Source organism: Ipomoea triloba, chromosome 6 (assembly GCF_003576645.1).
Source record: "Ipomoea triloba cultivar NCNSP0323 chromosome 6, ASM357664v1".
Lineage (NCBI taxonomy): Eukaryota > Viridiplantae > Streptophyta > Magnoliopsida > Solanales > Convolvulaceae > Ipomoea > Ipomoea triloba.
This window is the reverse complement of record NC_044921.1, coordinates 18,041,457-18,069,437: the sequence shown is the minus strand read 5'-3', so window position 1 is coordinate 18,069,437 and position 27,981 is coordinate 18,041,457. Positions and strand designations below refer to the sequence as shown.

At 32.6% G+C, this 27,981-nt stretch overlaps 1 protein-coding gene across 6 annotated transcripts; it reads right to left on the bottom strand.

Annotated features, from left to right (window-relative positions):
• Positions 1-262: 262 nt before the first annotated feature.
• On the bottom strand, positions 263-21,186 carry LOC116022661 (probable LRR receptor-like serine/threonine-protein kinase At1g56140). 6 transcript variants are annotated; one of them, XM_031263456.1, is made up of 24 exons: positions 20,951-21,186; positions 14,485-14,659; positions 14,280-14,351; positions 8,148-8,219; positions 7,973-8,044; positions 7,786-7,857; positions 7,622-7,693; positions 7,466-7,537; positions 7,247-7,318; positions 7,077-7,148; positions 6,891-6,962; positions 6,592-6,663; positions 6,442-6,507; positions 6,190-6,255; positions 5,838-6,044; positions 5,373-5,437; positions 4,528-4,910; positions 3,915-4,110; positions 3,662-3,823; positions 2,138-2,256; positions 1,590-1,800; positions 1,261-1,492; positions 1,021-1,171; positions 263-812 (listed from the first exon to the last, which is right to left on the bottom strand). In XM_031263456.1, exons 1-24 carry the CDS (start codon positions 21,159-21,161, stop codon positions 435-437), a joined length of 3,342 nt encoding a protein of 1,113 aa, XP_031119316.1. In that variant the 5' UTR covers positions 21,162-21,186; the 3' UTR covers positions 263-434. The 6 variants fall into 6 exon arrangements, with proteins under 6 accessions (XP_031119316.1, XP_031119318.1, XP_031119317.1 ...); XM_031263458.1 differs by having other exon boundaries at positions 6,000-6,044; positions 20,951-21,184; XM_031263457.1 differs by lacking the exon at positions 6,592-6,663.
• Positions 21,187-27,981: the final 6,795 nt, after the last annotated feature.

The window sequence follows — 27,981 nt, the reverse complement described above, 5'->3', positions numbered from 1 at the left end:
GGGAGAAAACTACCACTTTTAAAATAACTGAGGGGGAAAACTGCCAATTTAATAACATAGGGGAAAAAAGTACTATAAGCATATAACATAGGGAAAAAAAGTGTCATTTTCCCTAAAAAGTATGATTAATTTGGTAACAAAAATAGGCAAAAGGGCCTGTGGCACACATGACATGAGGGGTGCAATGGAACCAATTGTTATACCATAGACCAGAATCCACATTGCATTGTGGATTATAGTCTAAAACAACATTCAAATTACGTGCATGTAATTAATAAATATCATATTATATGCTTGTAGTTAATAAAATCTGCAATTAATAGATTATGTACCTATCTGTTAACTGTAGACACATAATTTGTTATGTATACACACATAATCTGAATGTTATTTTGTACTAGGGTCCACAATAATTTAGCAATGGGAACACATTCTTAAATTGACCTTACTTGCCCCTCTCCAATGATCTCATGAAGCAAAGGCCTAGATGTATTTAGTGGTGAAGAATTTACATCTCTTGTAGTAGTAGGCACTGATGGATCATCCTGGGAATCATGAATATGAGTCATGAAGCTGGTTAGATCATTGAACCTCCAGTCAGCGAGGTAGCTGGGCCTTGTAGTTGCAGCTGCTATCTCAGTGCCTCCTGAAAGCATAGCTACCACACGAGACATTGGTGGCCGAAATACTGGGGATGTTTGGGTGCACAAAAGCGATACCCCTATTACTCGTTTTACTTCATCCTTGTTGAAATCGGATAGATTTTCATCCACCAAATCAATCTCCCGCTTATTCTCTAGTAGATTCCAAGCCTATAAATCAACAACAACACTCAGGGTCAAGTTTGAATCAAATACCAGTATACTCTTCAAAAATATGAATCGAGCACTTTTAAAGAGTCTAGATCGAATACAACCAAACTTTTAAACTCCTTAAAAGTTTATAGAAGTCTATTTCAAATAATTCGCTTTTTCAGATTGATAGTAGTGATTGATGATAGAGATAGAGCATATGATATACCCATTCAAGAAGATACATCTTGTTTTCTTCCAAGCTCGAGTCATAGTTTGGCCGGCCACTGACTATCTCTAAGGCAACAATTCCAAAGCTGAACACATCAGCCTTCTCAGTAAGGTGGCCAAGCATGGCATATTCTGGTGCAAGATACCCACTGCGACAGCAATTAGTTCGATAAATAATGGTAAAATATTGAACAGAAAGTGAAACTGCTCAAGGAAAGGATAGAATTATGGATCTTACAGTGTGCCTGCAATACGAGTGCTGATATGAGTCTTTTTATCATCATAGAGTTTCGCCAACCCAAAATCTGAGATTTTAGGGTTGAGGTCTGAGTTGAGTAGAATATTACTAGCCTTGATATCTCTGTGCACGATCCTTAGTCGAGATTCCTCGTGTAGATAAGCTAGACCTCTTGCTATTCCCAAACATATTTCAAAACGTCTTGGCCAATCAAGATATAAGTTACTACCTCCTAAACAAAGTTTAAAAAATAAAAAATAAACCAGCAACCTTTGGGGTAAGAAATAAGTTTATAGGAACTAAAGGAGCAAAAAATTCTAAGATCATACCAAATAGTGCTTGATCAAGACTCTTGTTTTCGAGAAACTCATACACAATCAACCTTTTGTCTCTCTCATAGCAGCATCCATACAACTTCACTAGGTTGCGGTGCTGGACAGCAAAAATAGTTGCAACCTCTGCCACAAACTGGCTCTTCCCATGGCGGGAGGCAACAGAGAGTTGCTTAACAGCAGCAATTCTCCCATCCTCAAGTGTTCCCTATTTATCACAAAGTTTAGGGTATAGAACAAATAAATCCAAAGATATATTTTTTTCCTGTTCACGTGTTTCTTGAGAAAATGAACATGTGTTTAGATGTAAATCATTTGGTATCTTTGTTATGCAAAGCTGCACCAATTTGATGGCTTATAACCAGAAGGTAAAGCTAGCACAAATCAGAGGAGATTTTTTTGGAAGAAAAAAGAAGATGAACTAAATTAAAGATGCAATTCAAACAACTCCGATGCTTTTTTTGTTTCAAGCATCCACTTTTAGTGTGTGCACAAATGCACAATTGATGGAAATTTATTTCACTTCTATTCAAGGAAAATATTACCTTGTAAACGGCTCCAAATCCTCCCTCTCCAAGCTTATTAGATGGACTAAAGTCATTCGTTCCACCTCTTAATTCAGCGTAACTAAAAGTATATGGCTTCACATCCATTCCCAAAAACTCTGCAATTTCAATAGGAAAAAGATGCTAGTAACCTTCATAATTCAAACCAATCATATTTCACCCCCCAAATGACATATATAACATACTAACTTCTTCCCACCTGCCCTTAGACAAGAATAGAAGTAGAACATTATATTCATTCTTGCTAACCAATATCCGTTCCCTACTTCTACAGTTCTACTTATAAACAAGGTAACAATGTAAAGAAACATGATAGCAATCTTTCCAATATAACTGACCCTAAACTGATATGATCAATAGCAAGAGTTGGTACACCAACTTTTTTACTAATTTCTTGCAGTTTTATCCATCTAGGATCAACTATGCTTATATATATTTACAAGATAAGTTCTAAGCACAAGCAAAATTGAAGTTCTAGGGCTTCTAGAAAAGAAATAAGAAGCAAATAAAATAGAACATGAGATGTAGTCATTTGGGTTCAGTCCTGCCTTATTCTTCTCTGAACAAAACAATACACAATAAATACAGAAAGCGAACTCATGGCTCCAACCCCAACAACAATCATATCAGTTCTACTCTTCTGTTGCTCAGAGGGAAGACTAACGGTGGGAATAAGATCTACAGAAACGCTTGGTTTTCAAAATAGAATTTAAAAACAAACTTCAATGGCATGTTTTAGTTGAAACAGTGATGGGGGATGGTCATATAGATGTCCCTAGAGTTGTTCTGATTGCTGAAACGAATGGTCCATAAGTACACAACAAGTTCCTTCCCAGCCCAAAACAGAGATCTCCAATTCATTTTCAGATACCTGAACCTTATATTTCCTTGAAACAGCTGGTGATGTGCAAATTCTGGAGAAATTTTGGTTAACTGATCAAACCAACATAATTTGGTTAACTGTTTTTCAATTGAAATGTTTTAGTTCGGTGAATGAATGATTTGAGATTTTTAAGAATTTATCAGTTAATTTGGTTCGAAAGTGTTGGTTAACTGAATTTACTAGTGTGTTTATAATGACTATTTTGAAATACTAAAACTACAACTACCACTAGAATAACCATAGCTAAAAAGGTTCAGTTCTTATAGGGATGTCTAACTCATGAATCAAAAAGATATTCTTCCATAAACATTATATTCATTCTTGCTAGCCAATTTGTGTTGCTTACTTCCACATTTATGCCGAAATGAGATTATATTGTAAAGAAAAATGCTAGTAATCTTTCCAATAGAACCAATTTGGACAGCTTAAACTGCTTTGATCTATAGCAAGAGTTGGACAGTTGGTAAACCAATTTTTACAAAATTCTTGTTGTTCTATCCAGGCCCAGCTATGCTCATACATTCACAAAATAATTTCTCAAGCACAAGCAAAAATACTGGAAAAAACAAATGAAGGAAAGAAAATAGAAGAACAGGAATTGTAGTAAACTTTTTACTTACCTTCATCATCATTATATGTGTCCTGCCTTTTTCTTCTCTGAACAAGACAATACACAGCAAATGCAGAAAGAAAGCTCACAACTCCTACTCCAACAACAATTCCTACAATTCTATTCTTCTTTTGTTCAGAGGGAGGTTTGTTACTAACGGTGGGAACAAAATCTGCAGAAAAGCTTAGTTTTCAAAATACAATTTTTATTAAACTTTGATGATACATTTACATGAAATCATAATTGATGATGATCATATGTACCTGGGGTTGCACTAATTGCTGATATCAAAGGTCCATAAGTACCTTGACTAGGTACACAACAAGTTCCTTTTCCAGCCCAAAACAAATGGATCTCCATATGATTTTCAGATACTTGAACCTTATATTGCTTAGAAACAGCTCTGAGTGATCCCCCAGCTGCTTTTTGAATGTCAAAATCTTTCTCCTCTAGATTTCCCTGAAGAAACCAACTCAGAAAGACATAATTTATGAGTGAAGATAGAACAAGACATTGATATGAGAAAATTTTCAAATTTTACTCTTTAACAAAAACATAGAATATGTAAAGCAATCTACTGTTTGTGGAAAAGGAATCAATAGATACCCATACCCTAAAACATTTGTTGGATTCAAGGAATGCATCATAATTATATAGCAATTACTTAGCCAATTTTGTGCCCAATCTCATCAGAGTAACCACAGTTAGCTACCATTCATATCAGTGCTCAAATTTGTAGTGAGCCCTTGAGTTTAGCATATCCTTCACATGTGTAAATCATCTTGATCAATTAATTGAATTTCTAATATATTCACTTGCAAATAAATTATTGACTCTACAATCTACAATATCGTACCCAAATCCTAGAACACATACCTGTATATATATATTAAAGACACGCCTCCCAAAAACCTTCCAAGTGGGATAACGAGGATTCAGGATTACTGACTCTGCAAAATGGAGGGTCACAATGTAATTGCCGTTTTTCAAGCCTAAGCCATAGTACCTTAGAGATCCAGCCGAAATTCTTGCTGTCTGGAAGAGTTCAGAGTCCAAAGTATTTGTAAACTGTGATGAACTGAAGGTTGTGTATTTTGGACTATTTATATCAGAGGGCAGTCCAACATTGCTAACAGCCCACCTGCCTGTGCTTGTCATGTAATGTGTTGCCGGACCAAGAGTCTCATTATCCCTCTCATACACTGTCTGGTTAGATGATGTTATTTCTTGACCACCACACTTAATAGCAAAGCTAGAGTCTGCGGGTGATAAGCAAATATAAAGTGTTAAAAGATCACCATCTCAAAATGCATAGAAATAGAATAGCAGTCATGTAATAAATTATATCTCAGAATTTAATCGTGCAGAGACTACAAATCTACAATGCTTCACAACAAACGTTAAGTATCAAATCTCAATACCAAAATCTTTTGCTGTTGTAATTATTTGGCCTCCTTTCACAATATGTAGTGTGCATAATTATACAAAAAGTTAGAGAACAGAAGTTGGAAACAAGTAAAAAGAGTTAATAACCAAAATCGTTCCTCGACTATGCCATAATTGACATATTAGTCATCGACATATTTGTTAATTATGACATGGTCGAGGGACGGTTTTGGTTATCAACTCGAGTAAAAATTTCATCTTTAAAGAATTACAAATTCAACATTTGTTTTGAGCATAAAGTATGAATCATTGAAACACATTTTGGTTTAACTTACAAATGGGATTTCCCTGCCTGCATGAGAAATTCTTCTGAAGACAATTCAATCCTGAAGGAAGAGCACTGAAAAGAGAGATGATGAAATGAATCAGAATAAAATCAAATCTAAGAGAAAGTTAAAACTATCTCAAAATAATTTTTTGACATAATTTGAATCACTCTACAAGAACAAACTGGCAAACATTTTCTAAGAAAACAGTAGCCTGATGTAGCAACTGCAACAATTTGGATCAAACCATTTACTATTCTAACCAGAATCTTAGCCAAGATCCTTAGGTCCTGGTAAAAATTCCTCTATTTTAGGAGTAGAAAGAAGAAATTCCTCTATTTTAGGAGTAGAAAGAAGAAATTCTGAAGAAGAATTCCGAAAAACCTTTTCAATTCCCATATATACCAAACATTGGAATTGAAATTCCCAATAATTTTATTCCTGCAAACCAAACACTGGAATTTAAACTCTCACTTTAATCCCACATTATTCTTTTCCCATGGGATTGCAATTCCTTCTCTCCAACCAAACGCCCCGTTATTATCTATGAACAGATCAATGGCCTTGGGAAAATTCAAACACCAAAAATAGAATATTATGATTTGGGAACATAATATGGTCAAGTGTAACTCTCGCCTGCTACTAGAGCTGTCTATGGTAATGTAATTGCTGACAAGATTCCTGCAAATTATATAATAGCAAGTGGAAGCATAAGAATTCAAGAAGAGACCCCTATTGTATTAGAAAGTGAATCTTGAAACAAAAACACATAGATTAGGAAGGAATGTTGCACAGTATGTGATATTTGTTGTCTATTCATACTTACAGTTGAAGGCCTTGTTCATCAGTCCAGTAGGGGAGGATCCCAGATATTTCATTGTATGATAAATCTCTGCAGGTAAAATCTTGAGGATGTTAAACATAGTTAAGTATTAACGATGTCCACAGCAAATAACAGAGACATATATGCAGGAAACAACACATATAATATGTAGAGTAATTGAGCAATTAATTGTTGTATATATCTAAGTCTAAGTGTTTAGTTTAACTTCCTAATTAAAAGGATATAATAACTCACATATTCTGTAGATTTTCGCTCTTTCCTACAGGCAAGGAACCTGTTAACTTGTTATTACCGAGGAACCTGGAAATTTGAATGACCATGTGTAAGAGTGCACTAACGAGATGATACCAAAGTAAAGAAATTCCATCCAGGATAATTTATTACAAATTTTCAAGTGAACGAAGGTAAAAAAGTTCATCTGGAACACGCCCTATCAAATTGTTGAAGCTCAAATCCCTATTAGGAAAAAAAAAACCCAGATAAATGGTTAAGTAGCGCTTTCTTATGGAATCATAAATAAAATTGAATCACTAAAATTCACAATTATACTAAACATTAACCCTCAATCTACAATACATCATTTTGCTTTAGCCTGGAATTAGAAAGAAAATATCTGAGTTCAAACAGAAGCAGTAGATACTCAAATATTTCATTTAAAAACATCCTTCCACCAGAGGACTTACAGCAGTGACAAGCTCTGGTATTCTCCAATATTAGAGGGGATGGAACCAGAAATATTGTTATTCCGCAAAATTCTGCAGACGAAGCAACCAGTTCATTATAATAGGTCAGGTTCCAGGAAAAAAAAAAGGGTAAAAAACATGATTATAATAAAACTTTGCAGATTGGAGCTGATTATATCTCCTTACAGTTTGCTTAAATTCTTCATATTCCTAATGAAGTCCAGTGAAGAGCTCCCATTCAAAAGATCACTTATCCTCCTGCAAGTACCCAGTGCAGTAGGCATTAGAATATTCTTAACAAGAAAAACAAACTTTGTAACACACATAAAAAAGGTAAGGGTTTGGATAAAACTCACAAGTCAACCATTGAGGTCAAATTTGAAAGTGCAGATGGAATTGGGCCCTGAAATGAATTTCCTTCAAACCTCCTGCAGAAATACAATTGATGCCAATCATAAACAATGGAAAGTAGAGAACCAGCAATGGGCATGGATTAAGAATTATTTTCCAATGAATTTAGAAATCAAGTGCAATGGATTGTCCAGAAAGGATAACAATGTTATTAACAGTCTCACAAGGTAGTAAGCTTTGACCAATTCCCAATGAAATCAGGTATCCTCCCGGTAAGCTCAATGTCTGATGCCCACCTGAAAGAAACAAAATTTGCTCCATTCAACACCATCACAGAATTCACTTGACTTTTACTATAAAAGATAGCCAAGCGCACTTACAGTATTTCTAGGTTCAATAGATTTGCAAATGTTGGAGGTATAACACCACTAATACCAGAGCTATCTATATAGCTGGCAATTAAATAAAAGATCTGTCAATATAAAGAGAAAATTGTAGCTGGCCTCTAGAAGTCTTATTCTTAAAAACATCAAATCAATCTTACAGCTGTGTTAGTTTTTTCAAATTTCCAAGTTCGGAAGGCAAACGTCCATAAAAGTTATTTGTGCCAATGGACCTACAACAAATGCAAATTTCAATTGTCGTGCAAACAAATAATGCCCAAGAATATCCTGATCATATACATCAATGATGAATCATAATATCCACGAATGACTTTAAGAATGCCTTACAAGGATCTTAAGTCAGTCAGCAATCCAAGTTCCTTTGGAAGCTCCCCTGACAAAGCATTAATGCCTAGGCTTCTGGTGACATTGAGAAAAGAATGATATATGCTTTAAAACATTTTCTTAATATGAAACACAGATAATTATATGAAGTTAAATACCGCAGATAAAGTTGACTTACAGGTATTGCATACCACTCATATTTGCAATGGCAGGGGATAGTATGTCTGTCAAGTAATTTTGGCCAAGATCTCTACAATAAAAATGAGGAGCAGTCAGGATTTAGAAAAGTGTGTGTGTGTGTGTATATATATATATATATGGCATGATCAAATGAGAATATAATCCTTCTGAAAAAAGTGAGGATCGATCTCGACCGTCCATCAGAGGTCATCAATAGTTAAGAGTGGGTAGATGGATAAGATCAATCATCATTTTTTGCATGGGAACTGTTATCACCTGAACCTTCCGCCATACACACATACATACATATTTAAAATATATGATTGGAGTACCGAGTCTTCTAGAAAGAGGAAATTGAGAAACTTGTCACATAGATGCTAGACCAGGGCATTATCTGACCTAGTCAAAATCCTTTCACATCCCTAGTCCTGCTCGTAAAAAAGAAAGATTGAATCTACAGATTCTATTTAGATTACCGAGTCTTGAACGCTGCAAGTTTGCAATGATACGTGACCAATTTCCTATCCCTACAGTATATGAGCTCTTTAATCAATTAGGCAAGGCAATGGCCTTTACAAAACTAGATCTTAGAGCCAACTATCACCAGATAAGGATGCATGATCAAGGCATATACAAGACAGCTTTTCGGACTCACAAAGGACACTACGAATTTTTTGTCATGTCTTTTGGATTAATGAATACCCCGTGCACCTTCCAAGCAACTATGAATTACATATTCTACAATTCTTAAGGAAATTCGTGATTGTGTTCTTTGACAATGTACGGAAATGAAGAGAATGTTTCTGAATGAGTGAATAAAAAGAAGAATATACAACTTTATATATACATGCCAGAATGCCTCTAAGAAGGAAACAAAACCAATTCTTTCCTCATGACCACCTACTCAAATCCCTTCAAATCTCCATGCTACCTAATATATATACTCCCCCAAGTTGGAGTATAGATGTTAATCATGTCTAACTTGTTACACAAATAACTTACTCAAGTCCCATTTAGGGCCTTTGTGAATAGATCTCCTAATTGTTCTTTGCTCTTCACAAATTAAGTGGAGATTAAACATTGTTGTATCTTTTCACAAACAAAGTGGCAGCCAATCTCTATGTGCTTGGTTCGTTCATGAAATATCAGGTTTGATGCAATATGAAGAGCAGCTTGATTATCACACCATAATTTTGCACGATTCAAAGCTTTGAAACCAGATTCATTCAGGAAGTTGTTTATCCACATCATTTCACATGTTAATTGTGCAATTGCTCTATATTCATACTCTGCACTTAAACGAGAAATCACATTCTACTTTTTACTCTTCCACGAAACCATATTACCTCCAAAGAAAACACAATATCCAATAGATGATCGTCAATCCTCTTTGGATCCTACCTAATCAACATCGGTGAAACACTCAATCTTAGTGTGACCATGATTCTTATATAGAATTTCATATCTCAGAGCTCCCTTCAAGTAGCTCAAGATGTGCTCTACAGCTGCCTAATGATCAACAGTTGGGGATGTCATGTACCGACTCATAACACTAACTAGGTATGCAATATCTGAACTAGTTACTGTCAAGTAGTTTAGCTTCCCAACTAATCTCATGTACCTCTCTAGATCTTCAAACAATTCCCCCTCCTTTGATAATTGCATGTTCGATATCATGGGAGCTAAGTATTGCATGGTTTAGTACCCAACTTTCATGTTTCAGATAGTAAGTCAAGTACATAGGGCCCAATCCTTTTGTTTGAAACTGACTATGAAGAAATGACTATTGAGAGATGAAATCCCTTTGGTGTCACTCCCTTTAATGACAATATCATCTACATTGACCACAACCCAATTGATGCATGTTTTCAACCACTTGTAAGACATGGATTTGCCTTTCACCATCAGCCCATATTACGACAAGTGAAGATCCCCATGCAAAAATGCTCTGAGGCCATGTTATGGATTTGCCTTTCACCATCAAGATCCCCATGCAAAAATGCTCTGAAGCCTCAACTGGGCTATAATGCATATAGGTTAAACCACACTAAAAGATCGAATCCAATCAATTAGCTAGTCTAACAAATGGCATTATAAACCCACATATTTTCTCTTATATTTAAAATGTGGCCATGTGGGACTCTTAACACATTCAAACTCCATGGACACCTTAGCATAGTAATGCTCAACCTTTCCAAGTCCCTATAACCATTGAATTCCCAACACCATGTTTAGGTCTGAATTGGAAATACAAAGAAATTCACTGTCTTGTAGTGTCGATGGTACTTGCTTGCTATTGTGGGTGCAAGTTAGAGAATCTCCATTGCTAACGTACACTTGAAATGGTGTAACGTTCAAAGCATGCATCTCCAATTGCTCCACAATTTTGGGTTGCACAAAATTATAGGTGTTACCGCTATCTATTAAAATATGTAAGTTGCACCCATTAACATCTCCCAAGAGTTAAAGCGATCTAGGATTACCTAGGCCTGCTAATGAATTCAAACTAGAAATTTCCCCTATAATTATGTCATCTTGCCCATGCACTATGATTTCTTCCTCTAAAACTAGACCCCATCCATTAACATCATGAATCTAGTTTGGCATCTATGATTGTTTACCCATCGTTGCTCATAGTTGTAACAAATACCTTTCTCCCGTTTTTCTTGCATCTCGACAAGTGGTAATCGTTTGATGGGGAGATTTGGTGTTGACTGGATTGGAGATGGTAAAGCTAAGGTTGTTGTCTTCATTTTTTCTTAGAGTGACGGTTGTGTCATAGTTGGTGTTGACCGTGCAATGATTGCAGTTGGTGTTTAGCGATGGTACCACCTTAAGGGTGCATGTGTGACCGTTAAAGTTTAATTTGAAGCTCAGCCTGAATTTCCTCTAATTTTGCCTCATATTCTCTAAATCTCGAGCCAAATCAAAAGCATCTATCAATGTTGGTGCCGTTCCATATGTACTTATTGTTGAACAATTGGTTTAAGCCCCCTATTGAACATGGAAAGAAGGATAGATTTAGCAATTTCCGTAACCTTTCTAGAAGTGTCAATTTTGAAAGTTTCCCCCTAGAAATCCTCAAAACAAAACTCGCCAAATCGATTTGTGACATTCTATAAAAATTTCTCCCATGTGGTTAATAAACCATTCCGCTTCATCCATTGATACAATCCAAAGGAACAAAGCCATCAATACGAGGTAATTCAAGTTTCATGGTATGAAATTGTTGGATCTCTTGGCTACTCTCGATTTTCATGGACAATTGTAGCTGATTGTTAGGTATTTAGGTGGAGGCCCCAAATTCTCTATGTTGGAGGTCACACTGCTGCATTCCTATTGGTTGCCTCCACCGTTTCTAGTCGCATAACCAAATTAATGAGTTAGTGGTTTGCAACAGTTTGTCTATCAAAATTTTCTTGTAAGTCTGCAATTGCTTACTCCCAAGGATGAGTTGATGATGTCGATTGGTTGTCCAACATATTGAACACCAATTGATACGAATGTGTATCAAAGAGGCACCACTTCGAGTGGGTGCTAACTCCAAGAAGAAAATGAAGAAGAAGAAAAAGAAAGGAGAGAACTAAGAGAGGGAAACAAAGACTAGGGAGAGAGAATATTGAGGAGAAAGATGAAGACAAAAAGGGAGAAAACTAAAATAACTGTTTGATACCCGCATGCAAGGTGTTTATATACTCAAGTGCTCCTATTATGCTTATGACTATAATTCTAATTCTAATATGCTATAATAACCTAATAGGAATAAACTAATATGAATGTAGTTTTATTCTAATATGGATCATGGTGGGCATAACTATGTAGACCATGCATAAGGTACATTCTTTTTATGCATATAATACATGAGAAAATTTTTTGTGCATAGAGTACATTATTTTTATACATAATGTTCATTATTTGAATGTGTACAAAATAGTATGAAAATAGTTTTGAAGGTTCATTATTTATATGCATAAAATTCACTATTTATGTGCATAAGGTTAATTATTTGAGCATGTACAAATTGATTGAAGGTTGATTATTTAGACATGTTTATTCTAGGCCCATTTATGTTGTACAAAATGTTCATTATTTGTAGAGCATAGCTTGACTTATTCGGCACAACTCATCTCTCCCTTACTTAGAAATTGGAAAAAGTGTCAAATTAGCCCTCTAAGTATAGTGGATAGTGCCATTGAACCCCTTAAGTTAAAAAAATAAAATTAAATTAAAAAAAAATCCACTAAAGTCCCCTAAACCGGCAAAAAAGTTCAGTTGAGTCCTAAATGACTTGTTTAGTAGGTTACTACTCATTGGGTTGAAATTAAGTGTAAATTTTGTAATTTGTATCACATTTGGTCATGCTATCAAATTAATTTGTATTTTAAAAATGATTTTAATAATTTTTAAATATTTTTTTAAAAAGAGTAAAAGTTAGCAGTCCAGGTTTTTTGTTTTTATTTTTTAATTATTTAAAATAATTATTTTTATATTATTAAAATAGGTTTGTAAAATTATTTTAAATAATTTAAAAACAATTATTTTAAATAATTAAAAAAATATTATTTTAAATAATTAAAAAATAAAAACAAAACGGGAAAATTGTAATTTTCATCCCTTTACTAATAAAACATTAGAGACGAAATTTACAATTTTAGTATAACTGAAGGACGAAAGTGAGCATGAAAGGTCATGGTCACTTTTCGCCTAAGTTATCAACTTATCATTGGCGTTGCACTTTTCGTCCCTGAGTTACACTAAAATTGTAAATTTCATCCCGAATGTACATCAATGATAATTTAAGGACGAAAAGTGAGTATAACACTTAGAGACGAATTCTACAATTACCCTATTACCTATAAACGAAAAGTGCAATTTCCCTTTTTGTTTTGTTTTTTTTTTAAAAATTATTTAAAATAATTATTTTTAAATTATTTAAATAATTTTACAAACATATTTTAATAATATAAAAAAATAATTAAAAAAAACACACACACACACAAAGTCGGCAGTCTCTTTTTAAAAAAAAATTATTTAGAAATTATTAAAATTATTTTTAAAATACAAATTAATTTAATAGCAAGATCAAATGTGATACAAATTACAAAATTTTGCATTTAATTTCAACCCAAGGAGTAGTAATATGCTAAACTAGTCATTTGGGACTTAATTGAACTTTTTTGCCAATTTAGGGGCTTTAATGGAGCTTTTTTACTTAGGGGCTCAATTGCACTATCCACTATACTTAGAGGACTAATTTGACATTTTTTCCCTTAGAAATTTGATATTCATTAAATTAAGGTTTATTATTTGTATGCATAAAATTTACTATTTGTATCAATGCGTGAATATGTTTTTATGCATGATCTACACAGCTATGTGAACCATGGTCGACAATAAAATTTGCCTATACCTTCTTTTTCCCTTTCCCCCACTCCTTGGTTTTTGGATTCTTCCACCGTGGGTATGCTGGTATCACCGTATCAGCTTGTTAATTATACTACATTTTACAATCCATAATCTTTGTCATATGTGTAGAACATGGATTGTTCAATCAATAATCGTTATAATATAATCAAATGAGCTTTCGAAACTGGCACATAAAACCATGGTTGAAAAAATCATTAAGCGCTCCTCAGGTACTCGAGGAGCGTCCCTAGGACACCTAGGCGCTCGTGTATTTTTTATTTTATTTTATATTTTTAAAATTTTGATTAAGTATTTTTAATTTTTTAAAGACTAAAAATTATAAATTATATAATACTTTAATAGTTAATACTCAAATATTAAATATTAACCTTAAAAATTTAGAGTTTGTAAAATTTAGGATTATTTCACTCAAAACGACATTGTTTTGAGTGAAAACCCCATTAGAAAAAAAAAAAAAAAGAACAATAGTTAATTGGCCAACTAGGCGGCCTAGTCGGTGCCTGGGAGATCTAAGTGGTCAGCGCCTAAGCGACCTAGGCAGGTGGTTAGGGGGTCAACTAGCCAGCCAGGCACCTAAATCACCATTTTATTGTGATATTCGACCAGTGCCTGCTAGACGGGTACTAACAGGCGCCTAGGCGGGATTTTTGCAACATCAAACAGTTACGATCCAAATTATACACTGCATAGAAAGAACACGTACAGATCATTGATGAAATTTAGCTTCCAAAGTTCATCCGGAATCACACCAATAACATCTAACGCGTAAACTTTCCTGCGAAGAAAACCATAATCATGATGCATCTAGATTGAACTTCATAAATACGACAATTTGTTTTTTTTTTTTAAATAAAAAAGCATATATTCGAATCTAAAATTGATTAGTTCCAGAGAAGAAGGTAGATTACAGGGCAGTGATGTGGCAAGGGGTGGAAGAGCAATCGCATTTGACTGCCGGATTGAAAGCGGTGTCTTGCATGACGGTAGAATCGACTGCGGCGCCAGAGCACAATTCTCCACTCAAGTTCCAAAGATTGTTCGCCCGAATCCCCCATTGTTGGAATATGGAGTTCAGAATCCTAGCTGCAGCACCAGCACAGCATCCATTGTTGAATTCATTGGCTACGTTAATATGAAGTGCTCCGATCCGTAGTAATTTAGGGCAAAAAGAAAAAAGAGAGTGCAAAAAAAATTTCAAAAGTAATGTTGGGCTTATTTTTCAATACTTTTACTATGTACAAACTCCATTTTTAGTATTGAGTATTGTGATGTTGTATCATTTAGGGATTGTTTGGTTGGATGTAATTTGGAGGGAACGGTAATTCATTGAATTTCGATTTAATGAATTTGGCAATTAAAGTGTTTGGTTGGAGGGAATTGCAATTCCTTCAAATAGTGAATTACAATTCATGGGGTAATTCGGTAGAGAGGAGGGGCAATTATATGGTGTAAAGACGATTTTGCCCATCATCCTAACCCTTTGTCTTTTTTTTTTTTTTTAATTTTGAAATTATTATTATTATTATTATTATTATTAAAAGAATTATTATTATTATTATTATTATTATTATTATTATACTTATTATTATTATATTATTACTTTAAAAGAATTATTATTATTATTATTACTACTACTACTACAACATAAGGGTATTTTAGTCATTTTGTCGTTTATTACATTTTAATTCCTTGTACTCCTATTCCTGCATACCAAACACTGTAATTTCAATTCATATGTTATTCATTGAATTACAATTCCACCGAATTACAATTCTTTTCTCCCATAATTCCCTCCTTCCAACCAAACGTCCTGTTACTGTTAGGGCCGGTTTGGAAATCAGTAAAAAAATTTCAATATTTAGGTACTCAAGAAAAACGAAGTCAAAAAGAAAATATTCATTCTGGTTAACTAAAAATAAGTTCGGTAGAAAATACATTCCTAATTTTTTAGTCAGAATATATTTTTTAGATTTTTATTTTAGCTATCTTATTTGTTTCTTTTTAAAGTTAATTTATAAATTAATATTATTACCATCACCCCCAACACCAACGCCACTGCCACCACTACCAACACCAACAACACTACTACGACCACCACCACTACAACCACACCACCGTTACCATAACCACATATTATTATTGTTTGTTGTTGTTATTGTTGTTATTATTAAACAAATAATATGTTCATTTTCAGTCAAATGAACCAAATGGAAAAAATGCAATTTCTTAACTTTCACCCAAACAGAAAAATATAATTTTTAGGCATTCCGCCAAACACTAGAAATTTAAAATATTTTTCAAAAAATAAGTCAATTTCTGAAAACATTTTTCAGATTTCCAAATGGGCACTTAGTTTTATTTTTTAAATATTTGTCTAATTAGATCATTATTTTTGCCAAAGACCTTGTGGTTTAGTGGCATCCGGTGTCCCAATTAACACTCTCACATAAATGATGGGAGTGGGTTTGAGCCTCAGTGGAGGTTGACTCGTTGTGCTTCAGTAGGTTATACTACATTGTCACAGAGTCAATAGTACTCAAAAAAAAAATCATTATTTGTAATTTACTTGTTATAATTAGACATCCATTTACATTTTTGTCATCCTATATTATTTAATAAAGAAGATTAACATGTAATATTAGCATTTAAATCTCTTCTTTTAATTGATTGATGAAATCACATGTTAACATGTTATTAACGGTGAAATTTAAAAGAATGACAAATTATGACAAATAAATAAAAGTCAATAATTTAATAAGACAAAACTAAAATAGTAAAATTAAATGTGATAATACAATAACAGCCAATGACTAAATATAAACTTTGCTTAATTTCACTATTATATCAGTAGTACGTGTATGTATTTTTTCCTGATTAAAGAGAGAAAGTGGGTGGAGATAGATTTTTCTCTTTCTACATTGTAACAGAGTTAGTAGTACTAAAAAAAAAAAAGAATGGAAAATGGAAAGTTTGTTTACTAAAATTATCTTTTCAATTACCTAACTCCTCTCCATTCTTCCACTTTGTATATACTTTTGGAGAAAGGAAATTTGTATCTCTCCAAATGAAGAAATGGAAACACATGCGTTTATAGTACTGTGTACAGGAGGTCCACGATTCAAGTCTTAAGTTGCGTTTTATATTTCTTCAGAGTTTTTTCCCAAAATGGTCCCTCGATTATTGCTCATTCTCAATTTTGCATTTCGACTTTCAATTGCACCGAATGTGGTCCCTCGACTTTCAAAAATTCACCCAATTTGGTCCTCCGTTACATATTCTGTCAAATCAGTGTTAAAATGGAGGGCATTTTCGTCCATTTACCTATTGTTAGCCTAATAAACATTGAGAAATAGTTGAGAGACCATTTTGAGAATAGTCAAGGGACCATTTTGGGAAAAACTATTTTATTTATTTTATTTTTGTTTATTTTTATTTTTTAGACTCTATAAAATTAGAATTTCTATACATTTTTTTCTTACAAATATAAATAGTTAAAATTGTGCAATCCATCCTAAAAATTTTTAACTTTTTTACAGACTTTTTCCCTCTATCTAAATATACAAACTATTCATATGCAAGTTTACAATAAGTTTTGTAAATTTCATAAATACTCATTTTTTAAGCACCGATTAAAATAATTCTTAGTCACATCTGTAGTATTAAATATATTACTTTGGATTTTTTTTATAAATAAGATATAATATTATTAAATTCAAATAATAAAAAATAATGTGCCCACAGCACAAAAGATTTTATGATTGACTTAAAAATTAACTATAAATTTTATTGTTGAATACAAATTGACAATTATTAAACATTATTTATAATAATTATTGTGTCCCGTGTAATATACTAAAATTATTAGGTAGAATTTTTATAATTAAGGTATAATTTAGTTAACAAAATTATTAAAAATAATGTGTCCACATTACAAAATAAATTATACTTGTCTTAATAATTAATAATTAATAAAAAAATAAGAAGAGAAAACATATAAAAGATGTCATACAATATCTTAAATAATGTAAATTAATATAAAATTTAATAATTATTTCGAAATCAAATACAGAAAATATTGCAGGAAACATTGACGTGATTTTACTTTTCGACTCACTTGAGAAGTTTACTAGAAAAATTTACCTTTCGGTCCAATATTTTCCCTACATTTTACACTCTTTGGGTGTCTACGCTTGAAAAAATATATATTATTTTCAATGGTAAAAGTAATATTTAATGTGATACATAGTGATTGATTGTCTATGAACATAAAAAAAAGAAGTATATGAGTATTTATGAAATTTACGGAACTTATTGTAAAACTTCATAGGAATAGTCTATATATTTAGAGGGGAAAAGTCTGTAAAGAAAGTTAAAAATTTTGAGGTTGGATTGCGCGATTTTAACTATTTATATTTGTAAGAAAAAAATGTATAGAAATTCTAATTTTATAGAGTCTAAAAAGTGAAAATAAACAAAAATGAAATAAATAAAATTGTTTTTTCCAAAATGGTCCATTGACTATTCTCAAAATGGTCCCTCAACTATTTCTCAATGTTTATTAGGCTAACAATAGGTAAATGGACGAAAATACCCTCCATTTTAACACTGATTTGACGGAATATGTAATGGAGGACCAAATTGGGTGAGTTTTTAAAAGTCGAGGGACCACATTAGGTGCAATTGAAAGTCGAAATGCAAAATTGAGAATGAGTAATAGTCAAGGGACCATTTTCGGAAAAAACTCTATTTCTTCACCATTTTTCTTAGTATTGCACACACGTCACACCTCCCTCTATTATTATTATAATAATATATCTTTACCCTTTATCCTTTAATTACTACTCTGTATTATTTACTTATTATTATTTTTGAAAACATACTTCTTATTATTATTATTATTATTATTATTTATTATATATCTTTACCCTTTTTTCCTTTAATTACTACTCCGTATTATTTACTTATTATTATTTTTTGAAAACCTACTTATTATTATTATTATTATTATTATTATTAGGGAAAATTGTAATTTATGCCCCTCTATAATATGTCAATTATCAATCTCACCCCTGAATTATTATGTTGTAAATATTGCCCCTCAATTTTTAAAAACAGTACAAGTATTGGCCATCACGTGGTGTAAATATTGCCCCTCCTGTCAGTATGGGAGGGGAAATATATGTACTGTTTTTTAAATTTCAGGGGCAACATTTACACCACTAATAATTCAGGGGTGACATTGATAATTGGCATATTATATAGAGGTAAAATTTACAATTTTCCCTTATTATTATTATTAGTTAAATAGTTAAATATTTGTGTGAGACGGTCTCACTGGTCTCAATTCGTGAGACGTGTTGAATGTTTGATTAATGAATCGAATATTTGACCTTATTATTCAAAGATCCGATCTGTCTAACTGATTGAGACCCGTGAGACGGTCTCACACAAGTTTTTGTCTTATTATTATTATTAATTATGATTATGATGATTATTATTATATACCTTTATTGTTTTTTCCTTTAATTACTATTATTATTATTATTATTATTATTATTATTATTATTAATTTTTATTCAAGTACTAAAATGATTGAAATAGTTGTTATTTATTTTGTAATATGTTTTATCGACTTTTGTTACTTTTTGTACATTTAGTATTAGTGTATTGAAATTTTATTTAAAAATTAAATGTGTAAAATGAAATCAGAAAATTGGAAAAATGGAAAACTGGAGAAATGGAGAAGGAAAACTGGAAAAATGGAAAATTGGGAACAGAAAAACAGAAAAATGAAGTAAACGACCCCTTAATCTTAGTTATCTGATCTTGTCAAATGAACAATCCAGACTAGACCATAATTCTCTTGGGCATAATTCTCATATGAACCAGACTATATATATGGGTGTGTTCAAATAAGAACCCTTCTTGTAAAAAAGGAGAAATGATTACAGTCATAATCGATGTTCATCAATGATTGATGACCGAGTTTTGTAAAAAATAATACGGAATTAATTTATAATTATTACAAACTCTCAAATTTACAATATTTATAAAATGAGTTAATTCTACTTTTGGTTCTAAATTTATAGGTGACAGTTCACTTTTAGTCCTTTTTTATTAGAACATCCACTTTTGGTCCTAGTATTATTGTAACATGACCATTTTTGGTCCTTTATCAACAAAACAGTTTAAATATCGTTAAATACAAGAACATTTCGGTCTTTAGTTATTGATGTTTAAAAAAAAAATAAACATAAAAAATATAGCGGTTCAAAATACTTTGTATAAAAAAGATTGAAATGTCTTTGTATTTAACGATATGTCAATGCTTTTGTTGAAGGAGGACTAAAAATGGTCATGTCTCAATAATACTAGGATCAAATGATGATATTCTAATAAAAAAAAAACGATAAAAGTAAATGGGTCACACTTGTGTGAGACCGTCTCACGGATCTTTATTCGTGAGGCGCAAATCATACTTATATGCTCAAATATAATACTAATTAGGAATATAATTTTTGTTACTTATAAGAGAAAAAATAATACATTTTTCATAATAAGTAATGTTGACAAGTGCCCATTACTTATAAGGGAAAATATAATACTTTTGAGAGCAAATGTAATACTTTTAAATCAAAATGTAAAAGTATTGCATTTTCCCTTAAAAGTATTATATTTACCCTTATAAGTAACAAAAATTTTATTTCTGATTAGTATTATATTTGAGCATATAAGTATGACATTTGTACGTATAAGTATTACATTTGCATCTTGATTCGTCACGCCCCGCCCCGTCTCACGGTGAGACGGTTTCACACAAGTTTTTGCCTTAGTAAATAGTTGATCAACCAATTTTCAGTTGATTTGAGCCCTGTTTGGTAAATAATCAGCCTATCAGCCAATTTTGATTTATTTGACCACTATTAGTTGTTTGACTTTGTTAAAAAATCAATATAAGTGTTTGGTTAATAAGTTTTTTGTAATTCCAAAATGCTAAAATTCAAAAGGCTACTCAAAGCAGCATTTTCAATTAGCTTTTTGAGAAAAGAAATTATACCAAATAGTTATCAGCTAACAACTAATTTATGAAACAACTTTCTACAATCAGCTAATGTTATCAACAAATCATACATTCTAACAACTATTTACCAAACAGGCCTTGATCAAATTTGATTGATTGACTTGGTCACACTTGGTCAATCAGCCAAACCAAGTGTTTGGTAACTATGTGATCACACCAGATTATATTATTACCCCAAAACGTGAATATTGGAAATATTTTATTTTTGTTAAAACAGTTTTGAAAAATATTATTTTATAAGAAATATGGCGTTGGTTCGCGCATAAACGAATTGAAGAGAGAGGAAATGAGACCTTCAGAGGGATCAAGGGTGGCGTTGGTTGTCTGAGCAAGGGCTGTCGGAAGATGCTGCGGGTAAGAGATGGTAACTACTGCAATACTAATGATGATGTACTTCATCAGATCACCAACTCCACTTGACCATAGTAACTTCTCCTCCATCGGTAAGTTAATTAAGAGAACTCTGTGTGTGTGTGTTAGAGAGAGAAGAGCTTCTAAATCCATGAAGATGTTCTGGTATGTGGTATGTAATAAAGAAGTAGCAAAAGGGGCATAAAAGTCAAGTTTGCTGAAACAAATAATTGAATTCAGTAAAATTGGCCTGGACAAATGGAGAATATAACATGTGCTAAAGACATTATGAGTCGACAACTCATAAATTAAAGTCATCCTTTGACCAAAACTTTTGTATTCATTTTGAATCACTAGAGAAACCAATAGTCACGCAAATAATTGATCAATTCAAATAATTTTTTTTAATAAATTGCTCATTCTGAGAGTTGAATTTGTAACTTTATACTTGCACATAGTTGATTAACTTAAATAAAAAAGTTAATAAATTACTCATTATGGGAATCAAACTGTTCACTTTATGGTTATCAAGTTAAATGTGTGGATGGTATGAAAGCTTTTAAAAGTCTTCAATTAGTAGTGTAGTTTTCAAAGAGTAAAGACATTTATAAAGACATCTAACAATGGAGTGAGACTGCGTCAATGGAAAATAAAAGGTATACTTCCAAAAGGGAAATGATACTTGTACTCCTACACTCAAATTTTGTATGCAGACATTTTTTTTTTAATACACAGGATAAAGATAACTTATCAGAAGGTGTTTGGTTAGATGAAAAATATTTTAATTTCTAAGGAAAATGTTTTCGTTTGTTTGGTTGGATGGAAAAACATCTTCCATTAAAAAACGTTTTCCTTAAGAACAAGGAAAATATTTTTTTGGCCGTCACTCCTTGGTATTTTGTTTTCCATGAAAAACAATGAGGACAATTATACTCTCACTAACTTTCTTTAATTACCATTACTATTATAATATATATGAATACAATTATTAATAATCAATTTAACCGATCATATAAATCTCGTTTACAATGGGCAAATTAGAAACATGTGGGCCAACTAGTCACTGTTGGATATTTATTGAGTAATAATCAATTCAATATTATTAAATGTAGCTTTAAATTTTCACCTAACTTGGTTGTTGTTATAGATTAAATGACTAATAGTTAGACTTCATAATTTACTAACATATTATTAAAATAGGAAAATATTATATGTATCATATTCTCTACTCTCAACTTTTACTCTCACACTTAAAAAAATTTGATGTAGCCACTTTTATAGAACATTTAGTATAAAGAAAAATAGAATAAATAACGGAAAGAGTACTACATATAAATTTAAAAATTATTTCAAACACATTATATTCTATCTGTCTCATTTTACATGTCTTGCTTATTATTTATTGGGTAAACAATTCTTTCGTCATTGTTTATTTTCTTTAGAAGTTTTAAATTATTTTTAAATTTTATTTTTGTGTGTTCAATAATATTTTTAATTTAATTTTAAATATATATAAATTTATATATTAATATTAAACTTAATATTAAAAAATTAATTAATAATGACTTTAATCAAGTCTTATTAATTGAATCAAAATAACAAAATAGGAGAAAGGGAGTAATATAATTTTATATTGCGTTTAAATATTGTATTAGTGTACCACAAAAGGCAATAGAGATTGGATAGGCATCTATGGCATAGATATTTGTTGGCCATATCTGCACAAATAATTAATGCTCTAAGAGGTTGCTCCCACACTGAGGTCTTTTCTCTCAAATTTTATTTATATGATCTATTAAGTTGCCCATGCGGGCATTAATTCATTATACTTCGATTAGCTTAGGGTGCTCGACAAATAATTTATTAGTTAATTTTTAGTTTATTTGATCAAACTTTAGCTATTACGGAGTAATAGCTAAGGGATTTTGTTAATCAAATACTTGACAATTTAAAGAAGTTTAGCAAAAGTGGACTCTTTGATTGGTAGTAGACATGAATTAGAATTATAATTCAGTTCGTATACAGTCTCAAGTACAGTTGTGCGGTGAGAGGAGAGCTATTGATCTTTGTCAAAATCAACGTCCAGAATTAACAACGTTTAAAAAAAATACGGTGGCAATTTGATCATTTTCCATATGGTTCAAACTCAAGGTGCATAGGTTTTGTGTTTAAGGTGCGTATGTCTTGTGTTTAAGGTGCGTCGTGTTCGTTCTTTAGGTGCGTGGTTTCTGTGCTTAAGGTGCACCATTTATGCAGTTGAGAACTTAAGGTGCGTAAATTTTTTGTTTAAAGTGCATAGGTTTTGTTCTTAAGGTGCGTGGTTTTTCTTCTTAGGGTGCGTGGTTTCTGTGCTTAAGGTGTGTCAGTTCTTCAGTTGATAACTTAAGATGTGTCGGTCTAAAGTTTTAGGTGCGTTGTTTTACTTCTTAAGTGAGTGGTTTATCTTCTTAAGGTGTGTGATTTGTGTGCTTAAGGTGCGTCAATTGTGAAAACTTAAGTGCGTCGGTCTAAAGCTTTAGGTGTGTGGTTTTACTTCTTTAGGTGTGTGATTTTCCTTCTTAAAGTACGTAATTTGTATGCTTAAGGTGTGTCAGTCGTTGAAAGAAGGGTGAAAGAAAGTAACACCAGAAAAAGTACAAGATTGAGTATAGAATTGAGTACAACTAGTTGTTATACGCGTTTTTTTTAAATTTTCATTGATTTAAGTCGTTGATTTATATTTGATCAATCACTTAAATCTAACCGCATCTTCGCACCTGAGCAAGTTTCCGCACCAGAACTCATCCTTATATATATATATATATATATATATATATATATATATATATATAAAGAGAGATAGAGAGAATTCAGTTCCCTTGCGGTTGTGTGGTTAAATATGAGACATTGATCTTATTTAAATCAACGTCCGGAATTAACAAAATTTGAAAAAAAAAACATGGTGGCAATTTGATAATTTTTGCATCTTAGGTCAAATTTAAGGTAAGTGATTTTCCTTCTTAAGGTGCGTGATTTTTGTGCTTAAGGTGCGTGGGTTTTGTGTTTAAGGTGTGTGAGTTGTGTGATTAATGTGTGTAGTTGTTGAAACTTGTGTGTCAACTTGAAGCTTAAGGTGCGTGATTTTCCTTCTTAAAGTGTGTGGTTTGTGTAATTAATGTGCGTGATTTGTGTTCTTAATGTGCTTTATTTGTGTGCTTAAGGTACGTGGTTTGAACGACATACAAGCTTGGCGCCTTTCCCCCTTATCTGTCCAGTCTTTCTGTGTGACTATTTGGGATTTCCCCCTTCCTGTTAGATATAAACAAAAAGTGCGTGGTTTGTATACTTAAGGTGCGTTATTTTAATGCTTAAGGTATGTCTTTTCAAGTTAATCGCACAATCGCACGGGGAGCAGTTTCCCACACCTGAACTCATCTATATATATATATACTAGTTTTTCTTATGCGCGATGCGCAAAAATAGATGCCCAAAATTAATATTTTATATTAAAATTTTAAATTTATTTAAATTTTAATATAGTAAAAATAATAATAATAATAAATATTTTTATAAATTGGATATTTATATTTTTAAAAATGACTAACATATAACTCTAATATTTAATGTGTATATTATTATTATTATTATTATTATTATTATTATTATTATTATTATTATTATTGAAGAAGATAAGAAAATATATGGTGGATGCATGTGCATAGTAACAATAGTGGAAAAGATAACGGAAGTTATAACGGTAGGGGTATATTTGTCCAAAATATTATGTAGTATAACTTTTATAGCATAATGTACAAAAATAACTTAACGGAAAAAACGGACATAAATTGGGGGTATAACTTTCTGATAGGTGTCGAAACCAACAAATAATAAATACTTACTCTTATGAATTGTAATAGTGATGAGTAAGGTCGTACCCACAGAGATTGGTTAGACTTATCTTTAGCAATAGATTTAATAAATAATGAAATGAGAATCGAAACTTAAATAGCAATAATAAAATGGAAAATGGAAAATAATTTCAAATAGCAAATAATTATCAAGAAAATGTCAATGGCAAATGGTATCCAACCCGAGGAATAATATCAATTTAATTCTAACAAGACAATATTGATATGCAAGCCAAACTAACTTTACTCTTTACTAGATTAGTTATGATTATTAACAAGCTCTAATAACCTGTCTTTCCTTACTTCGTCGGTAATCAAAACAAGCTCTTTGATTACTTCCCTAGCTAATAAACAACCCTAAACAAGCTCTTAGGATTTAATTTACTAACAACATTAATGGAATTAGAAAGACTACAAATCCTAGCCAACAAACTCATAAGCTCGGTTCATTTAAGCTAGACTATATATCTTCATAACACAAACTGAAAATCAATTATAATCAAATTGTGCTATTTGCTACCAACATCAGAACACTTAAACAATTACGGATTCAAGGTTCTAACTAGCAATTTAATAACTTGACAATTGAACAATGAGTCCTATTGCAACAATTAACCAAGTAATAATTCATATATATGAATATAACAGAAGATATATAGATAATAAAGTGCAAAGAATAATTAAGGCTAAATAAAGCTTACTGGTCTTATAGAATCAGACTTCAATAATCCTCGAATTGGAAAAATAAGAATTCAGCAATACATCGTAGGGATGTTTACAATATATATGAAATTCTTTTTGTACAAACTAATGATTTTACTACTGAATTTCTTGCCTATTTATACTAATTTAGGCTTAGTACTGTCTAATCATCATTGTTGTGGATGAAATTTGTAGAAGCTGCAGCCGTCCACGCGTCGCACGCCGCATTCCGCACCGTCGCTCGTCCGCACGCAGCCGAATTCGTCGCTCCTCAAATTGCCGCATTCTACGTACATAACAAGCTAAAGGAAAAGGGGATTATAATCTTATTATATTAATATAATTATAAATTGGTTCGTTGTTGCCTGTTGGCTGCTGAACTAGCAAAACAAATCAAATTATTTGGTTAGATTAAATTAAAGAAACATGATTAGTCCATAAATATTTATTAAGCATAATTATTAACATAATTAATATATTAGTATAAAATATAAAATAAAGTGTAAAATAAATATAATGTTAAATAAATAAAACTAATTTATTATAAGAATAAATATAAATAAGTCTAGAAAGTAATGCTTATCAAAATTTCCCACACTAATCATTTGCTTGTCCTCAAGCAAAGACGTTATTTAAGAAAACATAAATATATAAAAACTCATAACACTTTGATGGGTAAATACCCCCAAGGACTACTGTAGAAATATAATGTATAGTCCGTGTATTATTGTACCCTAAAAGGTCGGGTGTCCCTTAGAAATTGTTAAGGGTTAAATGTAATATTATATTCCTGAAGGGTCAGGTCCTATTTCTATATAAAGGACCTGACCCTCATGTTAATGGCATTGGGAATCATTGGGATCCCTTGCCTCTCGGCCCCCTCTCTCTTGTTCACTATAGAGTTCATGGCTCTTCTTCTCCAAGAAGGAAGCCATGACTTCCTTTCCCTTTTCTCTCTGCATTCATACACGCTCCATACACTACATCATACACAATCGAACTACACGTGGTGTGAATCCGTACCCCCGTTTACATTTACACCATCACTGGCGCCGTCTGTGGGGAATGCGACGAAATGCCGTGTTCCTCTAATCAACCGAATGGTATTCACCATCCTTATCACCGTCACAACTCACTGCCGCCGTCGCGGCTCACCGGAAAATTCAGCGCTCTGCCACCATCTGGTCGTATAGCGTTCCACCACCGTCAAACAAAAAAAAAATATATAAAAATTTCAAACCCAAGCTGGGTTTTAAACCATCCACTTTGTGATCTTCACCATCATGATCACCATCGGTTCATCACCATCGTCAACAACAATAAGGGAGGNCCTAAACAAGCTCTTAGGATTTAATTTACTAACAACATTAATGGAATTAGAAAGACTACAAATCCTAGCCAACAAACTCATAAGCTCGGTTCATTTAAGCTAGACTATATATCTTCATAACACAAACTGAAAATCAATTATAATCAAATTGTGCTATTTGCTACCAACATCAGAACACTTAAACAATTACGGATTCAAGGTTCTNCACCATCATGATCACCATCGGTTCATCACCATCGTCAACAACAATAAGGGAGGAAAAAGACACCGCGTTTTTTTCCTCGTCGCCAGCCAGAAAGAAGAAAAACCGGCCATCACCGCCGACTTCACCACCACATCCGCCTACGACGTCGCAGCAACCACCTTCGCAACAACCATCAACGCCAAGCTCACCGCCACCTGAACGACGCCGCACACCGCCGCAGCTACCATTAACTCAACCTTAGATTTTTCATCGCCGACGCCACTGCCGCGAAGACCGCCGACTTCACCACCATTCGCCGCGAGTGTCGCCTCCAAGCTCAGAAAATACGTTGACTCAACCGCGAGTGTCGCCTCCAAGCTCAGAAAATACGTTGACTCAAGGAACACCCGATCCTCCAAGCTCAGAAAATACGTTGACTCAAGGAACACCCGATCCAACAAACCGAGAAAATACGTTGACTCAAGGAACACCCGATCCAACAAACCGCCGGAAAGAGATGTGGTCAGGAACACCCGATCCAACAAACCGCCGGAAAGAGATGTGGTCACCGGTGATGTCTCTTTCTCTCCGGCAAAGAAGACAGCGAAGAAGAAGATGATGAAGCTCGATTTTTCTTTCTTCTTCTTAATCCATATAATATTATTATTATAAAAATATATATATATATATATATATATATATATATAATAATGTATGGGTATGGGGTAGCCGTGCTACCCCATGTGATTTTCATAAAGTGGGGGACTTTTGTCCCCCACATTGCATTTTTTTTTTAAAAAAAAGAAAAAAAAGTGTACATTGTATAATGTAGTGGGAGAAAAAATATATATTGTTGTAAATAGTTTTTTT

What these genes read in the sequence shown, in the direction of transcription:
- LOC116022661 (XM_031263456.1), bottom strand. Translation starts at nt 21,161, where the DNA reads ATGGATTTAGAAGCTCTTCTCTCTCTAACACACACACACAGAGTTCTC. An exon ending in CAGGCAGGGAAATCCCATTT is followed by an intron (nt 4,911 to 5,372) that starts GTAAGTTAAACC and finishes TATCACCCGCAG; the next exon opens with ACTCTAGCTTTGCTATTAAG. An exon ending in AGCAATTAGTGCAACCCCAG is followed by an intron (nt 3,824 to 3,914) that starts GTACATATGATC and finishes GCTTTTCTGCAG; the next exon opens with ATTTTGTTCCCACCGTTAGT.